General features: G+C 44.8%; 1 protein-coding gene across 3 annotated transcripts in view; it reads left to right on the plus strand.

The window, feature by feature from the left end:
- Nucleotides 1–20588, plus strand: part of RCOR1 (REST corepressor 1) — an 84011-nt gene that overhangs the window by 36834 nt on the left and 26589 nt on the right. For all 3 annotated transcript variants that reach the window (XR_008450104.1, XM_054068370.1, XM_054068371.1), the window contains exon 3: nt 5224–5307. Coding sequence is in view for 2 of the 3 variants with exons in the window: in XM_054068370.1 (XP_053924345.1) it covers nt 5224–5307 (84 nt within the window). In the remaining variant the exon portion in view is untranslated. The remainder of the gene's footprint in view (nt 1–5223; nt 5308–20588) is intronic.

Consider the following 20588-nt stretch of genomic DNA (forward strand, 5'->3'; position numbering starts at 1 on the left):
ATGTGCTTGACTTGGAGGGTTAAAAGCCAGAGTCGGCACAGTATCGGGGTGGGGAGCAGGCGGAGTGTATCCATCGGGAGAGCAGAGAAATGGTGACTGAGCAAGGCTTCCTCTCCCTTCAGAAGTGGTGAGGTGTTGGATGGATTCAGGCTGTGTAGTGCGAGCTTCACCCTTTGGCCTTTTCACACGGCTCTTCAGAGTTGTTTAGCTCATATCACCGATAGGAGCTTCAGGCTGGATGAAGAGACTGTTATTCTTGCTTTCCTTCTGTACTGATGCCGGATGCTTCATGGCTAACTTGAAACTGGGGAGTGGTGGGAAGGTTCAGGTTCTCTTTGACCTGTAGCAGGGACTTCATGTGTGCGGTGCAGTGGCGTTTGGTAGTTTATGAGGTGTCCTGACTTCACAGCACCCTGGTGGAGGTAGGGAGGGAAGTGCACTTGTTGTGCACTCTGGCCAGAGTGGTGGCTGAGGAGCCTGCAGGGCAGATGCACACGTCTTGGCTGTCTTATACAGTGTTCTGGAGAGAGAGCCTGAACAAAGACCTGTGGTTTCATGTCTACACAAACGTATTCATGCTTACAAGCTCTGCAGCACATTCAACACTGAGTCTATTCATACAGTCTTGGTTTCAGCACTGGTACAACTTTGGTGGCCTAAGAGACAATATGAAGTTATGGTATCTGCAGAAGAACCCCTCAGATGTGAGGAAACACGTGCGTATTTCTTGGTGTAGGGATAGGGTCCAGACCCAGAGTTTAAGGTATTAGGATACATAAGAGGATGTGCGAGGGTATTGAGGGCTTGGTGTCCTTTAAGAAGGTCCTTGCAAGAAACTTGCAGGTTCTACCTTTCTCCTGTTTCTGTAGAGGGTCCTGATAAGCTTGACCCTCTGCTCTCTGTCTTTGAGTAAATGCAGCAGTGGCTGTGGGAGGAAAAGTGAGTTTTAAGAGTTTCGTTTTGGTTTTGGGTGGGTGATTTCTTTTTTTTTTTTACCAAAAAGTCTTTGCTCTCACTTTACTTTTTTTTTTTTCCTCCTTCTGTGTGAGCTGGGATCACTCAGGTGTAGGGTCTGAGGTTTTTCCCCTGAGGCTTTAAACGTTGTGAGTGGTAGTGGGAGAGCAGGATGCAAGTGAGAGGCAGTGGTGCCAGCTTTCACTTGAGTTCCTGCACTTGAGGGAGTATGCAAGTGAGAATTGGACAGACTGATCCTTGGGAGTGAGGCTGTGCTGTGTAGTAACCTTCACAGCAGGGAAAGGCGTGCTTTAAAGACTCAGTCAAAGTATTCTTTTTAAATCAGCTTGATGCCTCTTGGAGTCAGAACTGGCTGCTGCTGCTGTCTGAAACCTCTGTCTTGTTTTTCCTGTGGGGTAGTTTTGCAACAGCTTTCCAAAAGTTGAGGAAGACCTGTAGCTGCTGTGGGTCAGGGTTTCATGTCTTGCTGCCCATGGGCAGAAGTGATAGGAACTCCAGCCGTGGTGTTATTGCTGCTGGGCAAAACAGTGTATTCCTACACAGCGTGTGGTCAACTGCATGCTGATGTTGAGATGTGTCCTCGCAGCTCCAGGAAAAAAAACAGAAGTCCCCTCGACTTCTTTTTACAATAATGTCGATACACGGATGCTCTGCTCTGCCTCATCTCCTTCTTTGTACAGTTGAACTGCTTCGGCTTGTGCAGTAAAACCACAGTTGTAAATGGAACCAACTTTAAAAATAATGTTTTCATCACAAAATGACTTTTAACCTGCATTGGTTCCCTCTTGGGTTTCAGTGTATAGTCCATGGGGAGGGGGTGAGTAAAGGCAGTGGGAGCTTGCATACCCTGTGGAGTCTGACAGTGGTACCAAATTTAGGGAGTGCTGCTTGTAGTAAAAAGTTTTCCTTTTGGGGATGGACGAAGCATCCGTGATTCCGCCTAGACTTGGGGCAAACAGAAAAGCCATCAATGGGAAAGTGATTACAGAGTGTTTGCTCCCACAACAGCTGTGATGGGGAGCTAATAGCTGTGGTGGAGACTTTACAAATACCTGCTGGGTAGCCTAGATGAAAGTGCAGGATTAACTGAAATGTCAGATGATCTCGTCTGCCAATATACAGCCTCTCTAAACACAGGTTGTACTGATTTAACTGCAGTTGCTTAAACAAGCAAACCCCATTGATCCTAAATTGATCTGTTCCCCTAAAAAAAGAGTAGCCCTTGCCCTCCTTACATGGATATTTTCTATGAAATATATAATGGATTAAATCAAATCATTTTTTTAAGCTTTGTCACAGAAGCGTAGAGTGTTTGAATTCAACCTGGTATCCTTTGCCTAGAAGCAGGGGATGTGTAAAGGGATGTCACCCATGTTGGTGACCCTTGCAGCTGTGCTTGGAAAGATGCAGGAAAGGACGGCAATAACTACTCTGCTCCAAGTCCCACCTTCTCTCGCGGCTCTTGGCTCTGAACTAACTGTTTCAGTGTGCTCCCAAATTCTGTGCAAGCTCTTAAGCACTTCCTTGCTACTTGACGTAGCAAGAATACTTGTGCTGTGTGCGTTTATGATGGGGTCAACACTGGACTCGGAAGAATGCCTATTGTGTCTACCTTGTGTTTGAGAAACACCCTCCCCCCTTCCTGTGTGTGTTGGCCTTTACGCGCTTCTGTCCTTTGGAGAGAAGCGTGAGTTTTAACTTAACCATACCGTGTGCCTTCCATTGGCCTCAAGGAATGAGGGCTGGAGGTGGGCAGGTGTGGGCTTGGGTGGAGAGTTAGAGTGGGAGGGGTGTTGCAGGAATACCTGAGGTGCTACCTCACATCTGTTGGGAACTGCAGTGGAGCTTAGAATGATAGAATGGTGCCTGGGTGCCTTGGGAGGGACCTGTGATGGAGAATGTGGAACACACTTCACCAGCCCTGCTTGAGTGCCATGAGGTCCTGTAGTGCCTCCCTGGCACTGGTCGTCACCTCCCTGGTGTTGGTCGTCACCTCCTAGGGCTCACCACAATTCACAGCCGGAAAGGCTGCGACACTCCCTCTGCAATGCCCCAAAGCGTCAGTAGGGGGTTTAACTATAGGAGGTGGAACTTTTCACCCACCTTACTGTGGGTGAGCTGAGCTAACGCCTTCTGCTCATGAAGGGGACAGCCGGCTGGGACGTGTCTGATATCTCAGAGGAGAGGCTCAGCCTGCTAAACTAGGAGAACATTTTTCCCTTTTCTTGAGTTAGGTGGGTTTCTCTACTTCAGCCAGGGGGACTGTGATAAAGGCAGGCTGACAGTTTGCCTAGGGTTAAACCTCACTGGCAGAGTTTGGACATCAGGCTCCTGATCTGCAGTGTGTTACTGGGAATGTGTTGGGGTTTAAGTGGATAGTGTTTAACTTCCTGGAGAACTGACTGATGATTTCTGTCTTTGAGTATTTTTATGGGATGATAATATGCTTTTCAGTGTAATGTGAAGTGAGGAGAGAGACTTTTTTTTTTTCTTTGTGTTTTGAACCCTATGCTAGACTTTAGTAGGAAAAACCATCCTCAGTAAGGGAGAGTGAGGAGCGAAATTGAATGAAGGAGGAGGCTTAAGGTTGCCTCTTTCTTTCTGTTCCCAACCTAGGCTTGAAATGAGATTAAAAAGTAAAATTTATTCCCCATTGTTTCAAGACTCCTTTTTTTTTTTTGTGAAGTTGTAATTTTAAATTCAGTATTGTAATTATAATTCAGACACTCTTTATATTCTGTGTATAGACCTGGTCTCCACCCTCCATCTCTCACCACCAGAGGCTGTCATTGTCTCTTCTCACTCCTGTATTTCTGCCTAGTTTAGAAAGTGATGAAAATGCACAATGTACAAAATCTCTTGTATGTGCAGTTGGTAACATTATTTAAAAACAAACAAACAAACCCCAAAACAAACCATGTGAAAGATAATCACTGTTTGTCATGGGGGAAAAAAAAGTTCAATGTAAATACGTTGCTGGCAACTGGTTATTTTTTACTTTAAATTTGTGCTTTAATTCTCATCTTAAAATATTTTTGTCATCTAAGTCCTGACTGTTCTTAGCTGAGCAGATTTCAGGTTAAAAACAGTAGTCAAACCATAAGCATTCATAGCACTGTAATTTACTAAACTTTGACGTGTTCAGATGAGCAGGAGCTGGGTGCTAGCAGGCCTCTTTCTGCTGCGGCAGAGATGTGTGAGCAGATAATGTTCTGATTTTTTCTGTGTCATGAGACAATGTCCTGGCACTGCATCTTTTGCATTACTAGATCTTTTCTGACCTCTTTGCTTAATGCATCTTGAAGTGGTGGTTATATGTCTAATTAAACAGTGCAGAGAAAATAGCATTGTGTTGAAATGTTGCATAAAACTTCAGTGTGGTGCGATGTTCGGTAGTGGAGGTAGTACTGCAGGTACTCGTTCATAACAAGACCTGCAAGTTTCTTTTGGCCAGGGTGGGTAGTTGAGCTGGCTGTGTGTGTGCTGACTCAACGGAGCAAGTTTCTTTCTCCTGTTGTTATCCTCCTCTTTTGACTGCTGTTGGAACGTATCTTAGCTTGAGGTTGTTCTCTCAAACTGTGCAGCTGTGGTTCTTTGCTTGAGACTTACGGAGCTCCCATGCCAGCTGTGTGTTGGTTAAAACTAGACTTGCTTTCTGAGCATGGGTGTGAATGCCAAGAATTTGTGGTGGTTGAGCAGAGGACCTGATTCTGAACCAGGGGACCCAGTGTCACCTTGTTGGGCATTCCTGTCTGTATCAGAGATGAAGGTATGGAAGAGCTGCTGGGCAGGAGAGGAGAAGCTCAGAAGTAACATCTGGGAGGTTTGTGCCTGTGTCTGCCCTGAAGTGTTAATCTAGCTGCAGAGTATGGTCTCATGATGTCAGGGGCTTGGAGCCTGCTGCCTGAGCCTTGCTCCTCCCTTTTTCATTAACAATGGCTGGAAGAAAAATAATCAAGTATGCTGGGAGAGAAACATTAATTAACTTTTAATTTAGGTCTAACGTATGCTGCTTAGTGTGCTGCATGAAAGAGTGAATGTGCGGTATCTGTCACATTATATAGGGGATGATGCATTGAAAAAACAAGGAAAAGCCACAGGTCGGAATGGAAAGGTGGAATTTTAACTCTGTGGATGGATTTTGTATCTTGATTAAAAGCTACAGATGTATGATAAGTCACTTTTGTATCCATTTTGCATCTGAAACGACTTTCTCTGTAACTTGGTTTGTATCTGTTTTCTCTTAAGCCAAACTCGCAAGGCGAAGTCAAGAGAGAGAGAATCTCGGCATGCTGGTCTGGTCACCTAACCAGAATCTGTCTGAAGCAAAATGTAAGTCTCTTTGAATACTTTTATTCCCACTTTCCCTTACATGTATTGCTTCAGGAATGCAAAGTTGCCACTTTCAGTAGAGAGGTTATGTCTGTGACCTTTCCATTATGATTTAAAATTAATTTGAAAGAAGAAAAGCATACAGAGCAATCCCTCGGAAAGGCTTCGTTCCTCACTGGGCAGCTGCTCATAGCATCAAATCCACTGAGGCAGGGAAGGCAGAAGAAATGCAACACACTTTTTTTCTTCCTTGGCATGAATGCTTTTAAGATATTTATTCACAGGCATGCATGATCTGCTGCTTTATTGTAGGTGCTGTAGAAGAGGACAGAAATAACTGGAAAGAGCAAAGTGAAAAGTTGGGGGGGGAAATATTGTAGTTAGTAGTGCCTCTTTCCCACAAAAATACAAATAAAATCCACATCTGGAGCCTGTGGAGGTTTAAATGCCAGAACAATTGCAGTGCCTTGGAATTCCACGTGAGGGCAATTACCAGCGCTCTGTGTGTGTCTGGGAAGAAGTCTCACTGCTGCTGCCAGATGGCAGAACCAGCATTTCAAAGGTCTGTCTGGCTACAGTTCTCCTCATGAATAAGTAGGACTCCTTGATTAAAGGGCTGCTGTTTGAATGCAGTAACTAAACCTAAGTGGTTTCGGGGGGGGGGGGGGGGGGGGGAGCTGAAAGGAGCTATTTTTGACATTGTGTGCTCATACCTCTTTCCTCCTTTTTGATTCTGGGACTAAGAATAAGAACCTTGTATTCCCGTTCCTCTGCAGTTGTTTGTGGTGGCACTATGAAGTTGATGCCTATTTCTGCCCTAGACCCAAGGGCTAAGATGCATCACAGCACACCTGTGAGGTTGAACTGGCATTTGCAAATTAAGGCAGCAGAGACTGTGCACAGACTGGCTCTGTCACAAAAAGGCTGGGCTCTGCCCTGGGGCATTTGTTCCACTGAGCAAGTTGCCCCTTAAATTACAGAAGGATGTTGATACTGTGATCTACAGATAAAAAGGGCTTTGCAAGAATCATGTCTGCCTTCTCTCCTACCAATGGTGTCTTGTCTGCTCCCTGCTGGCTATTGGAGGCTGAACAAAATGAGACTGATGAGGAGAGGGATATATTTGACAGTTATCTACAGCTTTAAACCTCTAAAAAGGTACAATAGCGGGAAACTGTTACCTCCACCAAGAGGAATGACTGTTCATGGGTTGTCTGTGACACACAGGATTCCTGTAGCTGCCTATCAAGTCTGAGAGTCTTTTGAATCTCAGCTCAGTTTTGGAATGTTTAACTCCTGCCTGACAGGAAGCAGGTTTCTTGGAGAGGGAAGAGAGAGCAGAGAAGGAAAAGGAGTGAAGATACATAGAAATGAGTGAAATAAACTGCAACTGAATGTTCTGTGGCAATTAGCACAAAAATATGCAAGGATGTTGTAGAGCATAAAAAAGATATATGTGCCAAGACAATGTTATAAACCTATGAGGTGATTAAAAGTGTAATATGACAATGATAAATAAAAACTAGATGGCAGTTGACTGCTGATATGATAAAGTTGGAGAAAACAACGTGAATATAAGAAGAGGGCAAGAAGAAATCTCTCAAAAGAGTCAAAATTCTAGTAAGAGTGAAGGCTCATCAGTAATTTCACCTTCCAAAAAGATAAAAAAAAAAAAATATTACATATAGTGTTTGAGGGAGGGAGGTATGATGTGCTTGTGCTGTACATGATACATAAAATATCTTGGCAGCAATTTGATGTAGAGGGATGAAGTTGTGCAATTCAGCATCTAGTAGTATTAAATAACCAAGGGAATGTTGGGAGAGGTGGCTCAGGGGACCCTTGGGGTGCCAGGGAAGCTCCAGCATATGGGGAGAGGGCAGGCATGCAATGAGTGAGAGAACAGGGTAAGAGTGGGCTGGTTTGTCTTTGCTTTGTCTGGTGTTGATTTGAGCTGACACTGTCAAAAGGTATCAGTTATTCCTGTCTCTTCCTAGCATTACTTAAAAATGAACTGTAAAAAGCAAATCCTGCTGAAGGTAGCTGCTTTTGTTCTTTTTGAGACTGGAAATGGATTGATCGGCACACGTAACTTTATAGCTCCAATGTATTTATCCAGCTGTTTGACATGGATTTGCTACTGCATGAGAGTTAGATTCAATCCCCCTTCCTTTCAAAAGATGGGAACCTCCTCCAAAACACCAGTGCTTTGTAATGGCTGTAGAGCACTTACTAAATGTATTTCAAGCAGAGTTCACTAATCTGTTTTAAGGTTTAAAAAGAACAAACATCAGGGGACAGGAGGTCACTTCAGCTGTTCTTGAGTCCACTGACAAGTCTTGGCATTGTTGATAGCGAATTCTAATTAAATGGAGTCCGTTGGGATGTGTAAGGGGACTGATGATGATCAGTGATAAGAGAATTGATACAGAATTGCTGTGGAGAGAATTTGAGGATCAGCCATAAACTGACAGGGTGTAAATAAAATGAATGCTACTAATAGTCTTGTAGAGTGCTTTGGGTCTTTTCCTAACTTGAACTGCTGCCAGTGCAATGGGCTCTTAATAACCCATCTGCGGGGTTATGAGACTACTGAAAGCTCTGGCTTTCTCTTCTGTATTGAGGCTGATGTTTGGAAAGAAGCGGGTTGGAAAGCAATTTCGGGGACACAGCGGGCAGGGAATTTGACGAAGCTTCCTGGTGTCCTCCTTAACTCAATGGATGATGTGCATGTAAAGAGAGTGAGGTAGTCACTCTTTTTACTGTCTTTGCTGCCTCTGCACCCAGCAGCATTCAGGAAAATGAACCTCAAAGTAGTGGCTTTGATATTGAAAAACTGATAAAAGGATGGAAATGGGAGCTACTGAAATATTTTGGAAACTGAAGGCAAAGCAAACTCCACCTTTTTTTGCTTACTGAGAGGGGACTATTGTCAATTATTTTCTCAAAGGGAAATATTAACCAGCAGCATGTTGGTACCTATGTCTAGTTCCTTTCATTTGTACTCTAAAGCCTTTAATCTGTCCTGTGCCTGTTCTTGTGGTGAACTCTTCTCTGTTCTTGTGGCTGGGGCTCAACATGAAGACAGAATTTAGTGCAGCATACCACTGTGAGTAAACCAGCAGCTTTTGTGAGCAGGACGTTTCTGTGCCATCAGTGAAACAAACTCTTGGAAGCCACCTCCACTGTGAAGGTATGAGCAGATCTGTGACAATGCTCAGAGCAGTGTGTGCTGAAGGGCTGGCTGAACTGATGGAGGTAGTGGGAGGGCCCTCTGTAAGCTGCAGAAGTGTATCCTGGCAGGACCAGTGTGTCAGCCAGGACCTGGTGGATATCTCCAGATAATGCTCCAGACCCATACAGTTAGTTAAAGCTTGTTTGGGTCCCATACACCCTTGTGTGCTGGAGCAATGTTTTCATTGTGTTGGAGAAACCTTTTGCCTGGGTGCCATGAAATGATGGATATGGTAGAAAAAATTGGAACAAACAAAAGTATGTTTTGGCATGTGAATCACTTTTTTTATACTGTGCCCTGTTAACCATTGAGCCTGGGTATAAACTACTTAGTGACTTGCCTGTAGGAATACCAAAGTGGGATGCTTTCACCCTATTCCCCATCTACTGCCAGACTTCTGCCTTTGAGGGGTCACTTGCATAGCAGTTGCCGTCGTTTATGAGTACTTCACAAAGCTAGCCCAAAGCTGGAAGCTTGTCCTATCTCTTCTGAAGAAGAAAGGAAGATTTGTCATTGTGCAGTAACTGAACATTTGGATTTAAAATAACTTGTGCTCGCCTTCCAGCTCTGCTCCAAATACCCCCTGTGCTGTGGCTGGTGTTGCACCTCCTGCAAAGAGCTTGCTCTCAAAAGAATACTTTTTAGAGGCTCTTTGGGGACATGGTGCCACAGAGGGCAACTGTTCTGGCTGTACTGGGACTCTGTCATGGAGGGTGGGGAAGGAGACAGGGAGAGAGAAGGAGGGGCGAAGTCTTAAGGCAGGTGATGTTGAGGAGCAGGAGCAGCTAGGTGGAAATCAAGCATCTGCTGTCTTGAGTGGCGTGTGGGGAAGGAGGTGGGGAAAATAGTGAAATATGCATTGTAATGGTGCTGTGGAAATCCTGCACAGGATAGAGCTGGGCCAGCATAGAGCTATTAATAGAACAACAGTGTCTCTCTGTGCCAAGTACGCCAATGGGTGGAACCCTAAAAACGACATTGGGTTGCTTTAGAAGTGAGCAAGTGCTGGCATGCTGCAGCTGCCCAGGAAGGGAAACCAGGAAGGAGGATGGGATGTGATGATTGCTTTTATGCGTTTGTGGTTCAAAGGTGAACTACAAGAGGAGAAAGATGTATTGTTTTGCTAGTGATAAACTCTGTTTTGAAATTATTCTGGTCTCTCTCTGGCAGCACACATGTGTTGCTAGATGGCAGTTTTGGTTTCTCACCAATGGCTTGGTAGGTGTCTCCAGTGGATTTATAGGGTATAACTGAAGAGGCAGGCTCTGTCCCTAATACCCGTGGGACAGTGGGTCGAGGGAGGCAGTTGAGTGCCCTGATCTTGCAGTGCTGCTTCTGTTTGACCTGATGTTTGATCCCTCCCTCCCTTTACCCCACGACAACTCTTCCTGCAAGGTTACAGCTGGCTCCCTGCTTTACGTTATGCCTGCCTTGGTGCACTTGGAGGGAATTTAGACAACATCCTTCCTTCCCCCTACGGAGGGGAGGTAGTAGTGCCCAGGGGACATGAGGACAGCGGAATGCTAGAATTAGGTGAAGCAGGAGCACATCCTCTTGATGTGCTTGACTAAACCTGTGACTGGGGGTAAAGAGAGGGGTGTCCTAAATGTACTGTAAAACCTAGTGCTGGAAAGGCAGCAGTATGCCAGCTGAGGCTCTGATGGAGGAAGAAGTGCTGGTTGCTATGGTTACTAAGGATGTTAACCCTGTGGTGTCTGGATGGGCAAGGTTTAGTTAACTGTGCCATTGGCTGGGTAACGGTTTGGGAGTGTGGAGCAGCGGTGCTCCACCCTAAGAAGCTAGGAGACAACGTTCAGGTCCTCAAAAGCCTATGTCCCAACCAAGTCTGTTGGTGTGTCCTGGTCATTACTGTGTCAAAATCCTCCTTTGGGTGAGAGTGAGTTTTGATAGCTGTCTTTTGTGGAGGTGAGGTGAATCCCAAAATTTCTGAGGACAGATTGCAAGTTTGAGTGCCCAGATTCTGTCTGCAGTTCTAGGTCAAGGGGTAATCTTGCACAGTATGAGCAATGATTATTCTTCAGTTTCTCTTTCAAAGGGGATGTTAAACTTGGGGAAGACTTCTGTCTGAATTTTGTTACTTAAAATGACTGGCGGAGTAGAGGATAGGTAAGTGTTTGTCTTCTCAGGTTGCTGTGTGTATCTGATCATTATTTGTGTAGCAAGTCTCTGTTTTCAGTGTGTTGCTGAGCCATAGCTGTTTTAAGGGCTTCTGCTTAGATATATCCTTCCCCCCTTGGCTCACTTATTTTGGCCTGTGAATTCTGTGGACATACGACTGCATCAGCTATTACCATCAGTTCTTATTTTCCTTTGGGTGTAGGGTGCCCTAGCAGTAAATAAATGTGAGGGGGGGAAAACCACAAAGGGGAGAGAGTAAAGTGGGGAAAGCGTTGATCTTAAAATCATCAACCTTTTAAAAAATGAAACTCCTGTTTAATAGGATGGATTTAAAATGGAAGGGGTTAATCCTTTAGAGATACCCAAGAGCTGCTGCCTCCTCCCTGGCACAAAGACACCCCTCCCCAGGCAGCAGCATGAGGGAAAGGATGTAATTTGGTGTGTATTCCTCTCCATCCTGTTATAAACAGGATCCTTGAAACACTTGGAATTATGCTTTTATTTTTGGTCCTCTCTCCCCTGCAACTCTTAGTTTCTGTGACCTGGTTTATGACACAACCCCAAAAAGAGTTGTGTTGGTGCTCAGTGAGAGTGCAGCCACATTGGTCATGGATGGGAGAGGGGAAGCTTTGCCAGGAGAGAAAAAAGTATTGTTGAACTCTTAGCTGAGCTTATGCTTGTTTTTCCTTTTTTTTTGTGGCTGTCTTAAGTGTTGTGGGAGGTTTTGAAAGAACGAATGTATGTATTGTGCTTTTCTTGTTTGGGGTTTTTCTGCTTGTTTGTGCCTGAATTTTTTTTATTTTTTATTTTTTTTGTTGAGGTGGTTTGATTTTTTTTTTTTTTTTTTTGTGTCTTTTTTTTTGGTCTTGGGGAATTTTTTTTTTTCCTGTAGAAGTGCTAGCCTTGAAAAATAGCTGCCAGGTAGAGCCAAGACCTCCAGGTCTTTGAGGGGTGCACTGCAGGGGTTATATTTCCCGCCTGAAGCTGAGTGCAACGCTTCTGTCGCTCAAGTGAAGATAGCAAAACCCCAGACTTGTGACCTTGCTGTTTGTATATGCTCCTTCCCTAGAAATATCAGTTTAGCTGTCTGGGTGACAGCAGAAGGGATTAATGGAGAAGCAGAATTGGGTTTATGTTTATCCCTAATCCAAATTTCATTTTATGCAGTGAACCTGGCAGCTGTGAAGCTTGGGTGCAAATACAGTGGCTGAAGAATACAACTCCATGAATTCAGAAATGAGAACTGATGTTTAATTTAAGGTTCTGCTTGAGTTTACCTATAGGAGTGATACAGTCATGGCTACTTCTCCCAACAGCAGCAGTTCCTGCACTTCAGAAAATGCTCAAACGATGAAGGTGAAGGGTTGCAGTTTTTAATTTTAGCAGAGGCAACTTTGAATGCTTATAGTAGCAATATTAACAGCGAAAAGTAGATATTGGGCTTCAAAGGCTATGAGTGTATCCCAGAAATGGCTGAGTCGTCTCAAACTTAGCTGCAGTTTCCCCTTTGTTTGTCATCTGCTGCACTAGTTGCTGTTGCAATGCTGTGTGGAAATCTTAGAGCAGTTCTTTCATCATTATTGCTGCAGGTTGATATTTCTGGATCCTGTATGCATATTTAAATTAAGATGAGATTTTAACCATTTCACGGTGGTGGTTTGTATTGGAGCGAGGAAAGCAATTTAGTTTGAAGAGACTAGGGTGTGTGTTAGGGATGGATTTCACCCAAGGTACAGCGGATTTTTTTTTTTTAAATAAAAGCAGACAAAAAAATGCACAAACAAAAAACCTGAAGGAGAGAATGTGTTGGAGAGTATCCAGGAAAAGGATGCCTTATCTAAGGTAGCTGTGTTATCCTGGAGGAATTTTTCCTGCTGTTGAGAGGTGGGGTTGTCATCAGTTCCTTCATGTGCCTTGTTCTCTCCTGCCACCTGTTTGTTTCTCCTTTTTACTGCAGTAGGAAACGAGCCTTCTCCCGACTTGCTGAGATGACCCAGTTTGAAAATGTCGGCTGCCACTACTGTTGCCGCTGCGGGGATTGAAGTAGCGCTGGCACTAGGAAGAGGCATTTTTCCTAGGAGAAGTTTAGAGACTAGATGACGTGGTTGTAATGGAGTGATGATAGCTGTGTTAAGAACCGCCCTGGCAGTGAGCCTTGATCTGAAAATGTGCTTGGGAGCATTCTTAGCCAACCTGTTAGGTGCTGTATGAGTTGTAGGACCAGTATGGTGAGAACTAGCAGGCTGCAGCTACTTCGTGCTGCTTGGGCCCAGCCCTGCCACAGGCAGTGTGGGCTCCAACTTGCCGGTCTTGATGGCAATGGCAGGCTTAGAGCATTTGAGGCTACTAGGTCTTTTTTCCTGACCTTTTGTTTCTTACTGTAGCCGTGAGGGGGAAAAAGTAGAAGGATCAGGGAACTGGAGGGTAACTTTTTTTTTTTTCCTTAGAGCAAGGTTAGTCAGCAAATGCACCAGCAGCTGCGTGTTTGTAGGGGCGTGATGGGAGCTGTGCGCAGGCAGGGAGGAGCGCTTGTGGGATATGTCCTCTACTGAGGAATGCTTGAGGAGGTCATGACTGTAACAGCTCTGTGATGAGTTCCTATGCTGCTGAATGTGACCTTTACAGAAGTGCTTGTGCAGGAGGCAGGGCAGCTAAGCTGTCTCAAGAACATGTGCCAAAGCTTCCTTCACCATAGTGTGTTTTCTGTGGCATTATTTGCTCTAATTAGGAACCATTCCCACTACTTACTTTTCCTGTACTCTTATTTTTGCACTCCATGTTACTTTCCCGATCATTTACTTCTCATGTGAATTCATATTATGGTAGCGTAGCAGTGAATTTTGTGGTGCTGCGAGGATTAGTAGTAATACATAATATCCTTTCAGTAAGGACTGGGCTTCTAAATTCTGCCTAAAAGCTGTGACTGCTTACCATTGATACTCCAGGATCTAGTCAGTGACGTTGGTTGATCGTAGGCTTCTCTATGCAGTGAGTCTCTTGGGATCAGCTTTGAAGGCTGAGAACCTCTATGTAATCTGTGTTTCAGCATATGCTGTGTGAATCTATAACTTGATTTTTTTTTTTTTTCTGAAGTGACTTAATTTCATGTATTTTTGAATACCTTAATATCTGTCAACATGACGCTACACATAACCATGCTACTATAAAGACTATGTCATCCAAGATTTGGCTGTGTAAGCTTGCTTTCTTTCTGAATGGACTTCTTTGGAGGGTCCAAGAACATTTATTTGCATCTGTTTATTCTTTTACTTCAAACCTGTAGGAAGTAAAATAAGTACAAGAATGGATGTATTGTGTGTTAGTGTCTCGCAAAGGCTGGCTGAAGTTTGTCCATAGGTAACTTCTCACTTCCAGTAGAGAGAGGGCTTTTCGTCTGCCCTGCAGATGACCACTGCACTGCAACCTCTAGTAGATGCCTGTTTATGTTACCTTAATTCATGGCCTGCCTTATTAAATGATTTAGCAGCTGATTATTGAGCACATGAACTCTTCTTGCAGGAAGCAGGAATAGGAACTTTCAGGAGAAGGATGGGGCGGACAGCTGTGAGGCAGAGCCATGACTGCTCTCGAGATAAGCTGTTCCCTTTAGGTTGCGCAGCACACTGTTCATTGGAAGTGTTTGTGTTTTCTCTCTTGTTCTGCTTCCTGCTGACTTTCTTGCATCCTGCTGATGTGAAAGTGAGGAAAGCGGAGTATATCAAAGCAAGTTTGAGATCTAACCTTTTAATTCTTAGCCTCCAGGTGCAGTACTGCAATGAGTGGGGTTGTGGGAAGGCCTTTGCCTTCTCAGAAGGGGCCAGTCTCAAACATTTGAAAATAGATTAACTGTAGATGTAGAAGGAACAAAACCATCTCAGTAATACTTCAGAAAATACAACTAAAGGATTAGTTCCTCTCCAATATCAAGCTGCCTTCTGTTAGTCTCTATCATTCTTCATCTCACTTCGCTGGAAGCAAGTTTCATGCAACTCATTCACAAGTGCTGAGGCCACCTGTGTTGCTGAGACTACTATGTTACTCATACGGCTGGGCTGGGGGTGTGGAGGGGGCTGACTGCTAAAAAAAACCCTGAAATAGTCAGTGATGCTTTTGTGACCCGGACCCTTGCCATTCAGGATCATGGGTGGCTTCTGTTCCAGCTGCTGAGGAGCTGGATATGGGCAATTACAGCTGGAGGCTTTCTCCCCTCTAGGAGCAGCCCTTGGCTCTTAGTACATTTGCTGAGGGCAGCTCCTCTGCTTGACTCTGACTTGTCTCCTTCCTTTCACTGCCTACAGGCTTGCCTGATGCTTCTTTCTGCCCAAGTGACATCCTCCAAGGAGGTAGCCAGGGGACAAATTGATCATTTCTTTTGCTTTTGTGCCCACTGTAAAGGGGGTCAGCGTGGCTTCCACTCTCTTGTCACAGGCTTTATTGTCAGTAACAATAATAATAAGCTGTAATGTAACCTGATGGTTATTCTGCCTCCATACCCCTTGTGTTTGCTGTCATCCTGCACAAAGACCCTGTGTCATGGAGTAGTGGAGTTAGCCATGCTGTTTAGGAAGCCTGGTTCAGGTACAGTGCCTTTATTAGTTTGCATTCGTACTACAATGGGAAATATAACAGTTCTGGTTTCAGAGAGGAGCTTTCAAAATCTTGTGGAGGGTGGAAAATGCACCTTGTGGAAGGTTCCTCCTCTTTACAGGCCTTTGAGTCTGAATATTCCTTGGTAGCTTCTGAGACTGATTGACAGCAGGTTGCTTGACCAAGCTTTGTGATAGTCAATGCTGACTATTTTGCAGACCAAGAATTTGAGCATATATAGCATGAAATGGATGAAGAGCTGAGAATATTCCATAGGCTACTGAAGCCTTGTATCAGACTGCTAATGGTCTGAATCTGTAGTCTCCCACGCCGATTCTGTCATCGGTGTCTGTCAAACAGTATTTTTTCAAAATAATGAAACCGGCTGATGGAAAGGATGCACTTGATCAGGCTTTTTCATGGAGTGCAAAATAAATAATAACTTTCAAAAGAAAATCTGCATGAGAGAGGCTTCTTCTAATACAACCAACCATCTCCTGCTGTGAATCATCTGATCAAATATATTTTTTTTTTAGCATTCTACCCCTTGTAGCGACTGTGCTGATAATGTTACTGCTTGCATTGCTTGGGTACATTGCTGCCTGTTGTTGAAGTACATAATCTGAGGCTATAATCTCCCAGCAGAGTTAACTCAAGCCGTAGTTTGACAGCAGAATAAATCTGGCTTTAGGGCTTCTTGAACTGAATTGAGAGCACTGTGCTGAACAGTGCAAAGAGCTGTTCTGCTATAAACTCACTTTGTTGCTTGAGCACGTGCTCTGTGCATTTGTCCTGTCTGTAACTTTTGTTCTATGTCTTGCAAGGTCATATGTGGGAAGGAATATTTTTCTCCCTGGCAGAAGCTATTGTGCCCTAGTTTTATATTCTTACTTGAGCTCCAAACCCAATATCAAGCGCTCTGGCAAATTCCATTTAATACGGTCCAGCACCTGTGTCTGATTTGGGATCAGGTTTGCACTGCTGAATGATCCAGCCAGACTCAGACCCTGCATGGTCACCGATTAGGTCGTTTCCCCCCCCCAGAGAGGGGGACTCTACCTATTCTGTGCTATGTCCCACAGGTCATTAGTTTCCTTTTTCCTACTGTCCTGTCAGAGCTCCCTCATCCCCTTCTCTTCTGCGGTACATACGGAGCCATCTGAGCTCATGGTACTCAGGGTTCTGTACCTGAGACCTGTGCCACTCCTCCAGTAAAGTGGCAGGAAGTGCTATGTTGCAGCAGATTTCTGGCTTTCCTTGTGGTAATCATTGATAGATTGCCCTACACATAAACACAGTGTGTTGAGTCTTTTCTTGAAGTGATGGTGTCGACTGAGGCTGCAGCTTTAGGAATGACTACGTTGGTAAAAGCTTTAAAAGTAACATGTGTCTACTAGCAAAATGCTTTTCCTAGTAAACAGTTTAAAATAGTTTGGGCAAGCTACAAAAGCCATGCTGGATCTGTCAGTACACCTGTGTCTGCAGTGCAGCCTTCTTGCTGGTTTAGCGAAGTCTAAAGGGAGGCGAGTCAGGTCTTTAACCATCACTGGAATTTCAGCTTTGGACTTGCTGTTAGATGCAGACCATGCAAAGAGCAGTATTAAAAATAATAGTAATTAAAAAAAAAAAAGGAAGGAGAGTAGGGTGTTTCTTTCCTGGCTTATTAGTGTGCACTGCTTGGGTGGAGGCTGCTGGCCCTCGTGTGAGAAAAGAAGCTTCTGGTACATATCGGGGCTTTTGATGGATAAATCTCCCACCGGTGGGGCGCCCCATTTTATGCCTTGTTTTATGCTCTCTGAGGCTGCAGTTTCCAGGCTCAAGCTGTGGCTCTGTGAGCAACTCTTCCCTCACTGGTGCTAATTCACACAATCCTGCCTGTTCCTGCCCAACCACTCAGCCCTGCCACTGTGCTGTGCCGTGCCAGTCTTGCTGCTCACTGGAACTAGGAGAGCTTGTCTCTCCTCAGGCTTGTGTAACCTGTCAGTGAAGTGATTTTTATATGGTATACAAGCTTATAAAATGTGTAAAACTGCTTCTTTTATGAATAGCGTGCTGCTTTGGTGAGTGGCTCCAGAGGTACTGCAAGAGAAGGGGACAGCCTGCGTAGCTAGCTCTGGTAGTAGGCTCTGGGACTGCACCTCCTGGAAGGTTAGAACATGTCTGTACTTTGAGCTGCCACCACTCGGTGCCCATATGGCTTTGCTGCTGCTTGGGTGAGGGAGCTAATGTAGTAGGGGTGTTGGTTGGTTTACAGGTGGATCTGTTTCCCTCCAGCTCCCTGGGGGTTTGGCCAAATGTTTGCATCTCTAGATGGGCAGAGGTGTCTGGAGGCTAGGGGAGCTTAACCTGGCCCTGATGCCAAAGGAGGCTTCTGATGCAGTGACACCCCAAGGCCCTTGGTATGTGGACAAGAGATGATATACCAGTAAAACTTGCAAGGAGGTAAGTAGATGCAGTCTAGTGACTCAAGGTACCCTGCCTCACTGCAGTTTTTTTTTTTTCTTTTGCTCCTATTCAGATAACTTCTCCAGGTAAGGTTGGCTTTCATTTGCCTTGCAATTGCATCCAGATGTTTCCCTTACCTGCTGCAGATGCAGTGGAGTTGAGACCTAAAAATCTTCATGTGCCTGCAGGTGCATGAAGTAATTTTAAAGTACCCTTTATGCCTCTAACTAGGGCTCTCTGTTCCTAGAAACAGTGTTAAAGGAGGCTGTGCATCTGTCCGGGTGGGTGCAGCATGGAGCACAAAACGTGGCTCTGGCTCTCCACTTCTCTCCTGCTTGTGACATACATCATTGCTGAGAAGAGGAAATTGCTTTTCCAAGGCAGAAGAGCCCTTAAAATAGGCGGGTTATATTTTCTTTTAAGTGATTCTGCCTAGAAAAAGTGGTCAAGCCACCTCAGTTTGATCTCTGCCTGCTCCCTCCCTGCTTCGTATTGCAGCTGGTTTTAGTCAGACACTTGTCCAAACAATTGTGCTTTTTGCAGCTTCCTCTCTTGTGCTGGGACCACGAGGTGGCAGGATTGTTCCACCGACGCTGTGAGGGCAGCAGGATGGCAATGCAGCTGCTCATTTTTATAGCCAAGACAAAATCTGTGCTTAGTTGTTTGTGTACTGCCATTAATTGTGTTTTGAAATTGGGAAGAATTTCACATGTATGTGTCTAATCCATGCTCTTTATTTTCTTTATCTAACATTGATTTGTTCTGTGTCTTAACTTTTCTTTCCTGTTCTCAAGGGAGGTGAAGGGGGAGATGTTCAGCAACATCCAGAATTCTTCGCAGGTTCCAGCATTGATCAAACCCTGTGAAGCACATTACTGAGGCTATGAAGGCTGCTGCTTTTGTCCTCATTTCACCCTGTTCTGTCAGGGTATTGCATCACATAATATGCAAAGCGTTCAGAGCTCCTGCAGTACCCCAGTAATAGGGGTGAACTGAGGTTGCAGCAACAGCTCCAGTTCTGCATTCCTGTTGCTTTCTATAGGATTTAGCATACTTTCTTCTGCTGCAAACCTTCCTTGGGGTCACTGAGTGCACAAACTGGGATGTACTTGTGGGTCATTAAGAAGCAGTTTGAGTAGAGCAAAGAATTCTCCTGAAAGACCTAGACAGGGAGATTGTTTAATTTGATCAAACGGTGATGAGGGAAGTCGGGGGAGCCATTGCTTTCAGGCATTTCTCTTTCAGAGTTCTGCCCCCCTTCAAAATTAATGCTCACATTTTACATCTTTGAATTCACTGTTCTAGGATGCGGGACTGAAAATCAGCAATGCAGTTGTTTGCACTTGTGTTCTTCCCTCTGTTAAAAAGAGGATCCCTTTTCTTCTGCCTCTGGTGAGGAATTCTTGCAGGAAGATAGCAGAAGAAAAGAGTGTGTGAGAGAAGGCTGGAAACAAGACCACAAAATTGAGCTCATTGATGTCTCTTCTCTAGATGGGGTGGGGGGGAAGCACCTTTCTCCTCTTTATTTCTCACTCCCTTCCATCTCCTTTGTTTCTTTGGCTGTGTTAGTTTTCCACCTGGGGTCCTTTGCTCCGCTCCTTGTAAAGCTCACTTCTTGCATTATGAGGAGACACTTTTTAGCATCTGAGCACTCTGTACACCTTGTTGCTGGTGACAATATTTATGTGGGGCTCTGCTCCCTTGGTTTGTCCACCTTTTGTGCTACTCCTGTCTTTCTGAGTGTAAGTGCCTGTAGGAAGGGGCTCTTTGAACCATTTTGAGTGTGGGACAGACAGGGAGGTGCTGCTTACCCTGACAGAGCTAAAATACATGCGAGCAAAGTAATGTAGCCAAAGAGGTAAAGAAATACCAGTTTATGATTCTCCTCTCTGTCCCTCCGCCTATCTGGTTTCTAGTAGCAACAAGAGCCTTCACAGGAGCAATAAATCTCATGTGTCACACGACTGTCTCTATTCAAGCATTGTTGTCTTTGTGGCCAGGTCTATGCCAAAATATCTTCCCAGCATAGAGAAATTAGTTAGATGCGAGGAGGGGGGATGCTCTTGTCTGTTTGGGGAAAGTTACACTGGTAGAAAGAGCACATGGTGGTGTAGCTGATGCTGTGGGAAACAGAGTGGAATTGTTTTGCTCTTATCCTCTTCTGCAAATGGGCTAAGATCTGTGCTGGGAAACTGTCTCTTCTGGTATAAGCAGGGCTCTCTGCCCCAGGCTCTTCTGGCTCTGAACTCTGATGTCTAAACGGATTGCTGGGTTACATGCTGAGTGTGACTGAATGCCGCTGAAATGCAGTGGAGCAGAATTTCACGTGCCTGCTGCCCTGGGCTTGCTAGAGGTGCGTGGGGAAGGCAGAGATGGAAGAGGGCACTTATTTATCTAGTGTGACATGCGAAGCATTAAGCTTGTGGCAATTCCAGGCGCTACTGGTATGGGAGACTAAAGGAATCCTGTGACTCAGCTGGTGCCATGCTCTTTCTTGCTCACTTCATATGGAGGGGGGTGGTAAAGAGCAATCAGAAGGATTGCTCAAGGGGCTGTCATACCTCTCAGATGGTGCAAGCATCAAAGTGAGCAAGCCCATAATTAGCCAAGAAATGACAGGCAGAATGGGCTAGATTTGGCAGTAAGCAGGCAGAGAGCAAGCCAAGAGTAGAGTACTATGGTGTACTCCTTGTCCTTACTTCATCCACAAACACTGTTTTAGTGTATAGAAGGAGCATTGCTGTGTGCTTATGGTTGGTTTACTGTCTTATTGTCTTTTTCTGATTTTCTTTTCTCTCCTCCACTGTAATGCTGAGATGTAACACTGAGGTATTGCAGACCCCACCGTGACAAGGAAAGCATCCTGCCACCTTCT

Source organism: Cuculus canorus, chromosome 5, assembly GCF_017976375.1.
Source record: "Cuculus canorus isolate bCucCan1 chromosome 5, bCucCan1.pri, whole genome shotgun sequence".
NCBI lineage: Eukaryota > Metazoa > Chordata > Aves > Cuculiformes > Cuculidae > Cuculus > Cuculus canorus.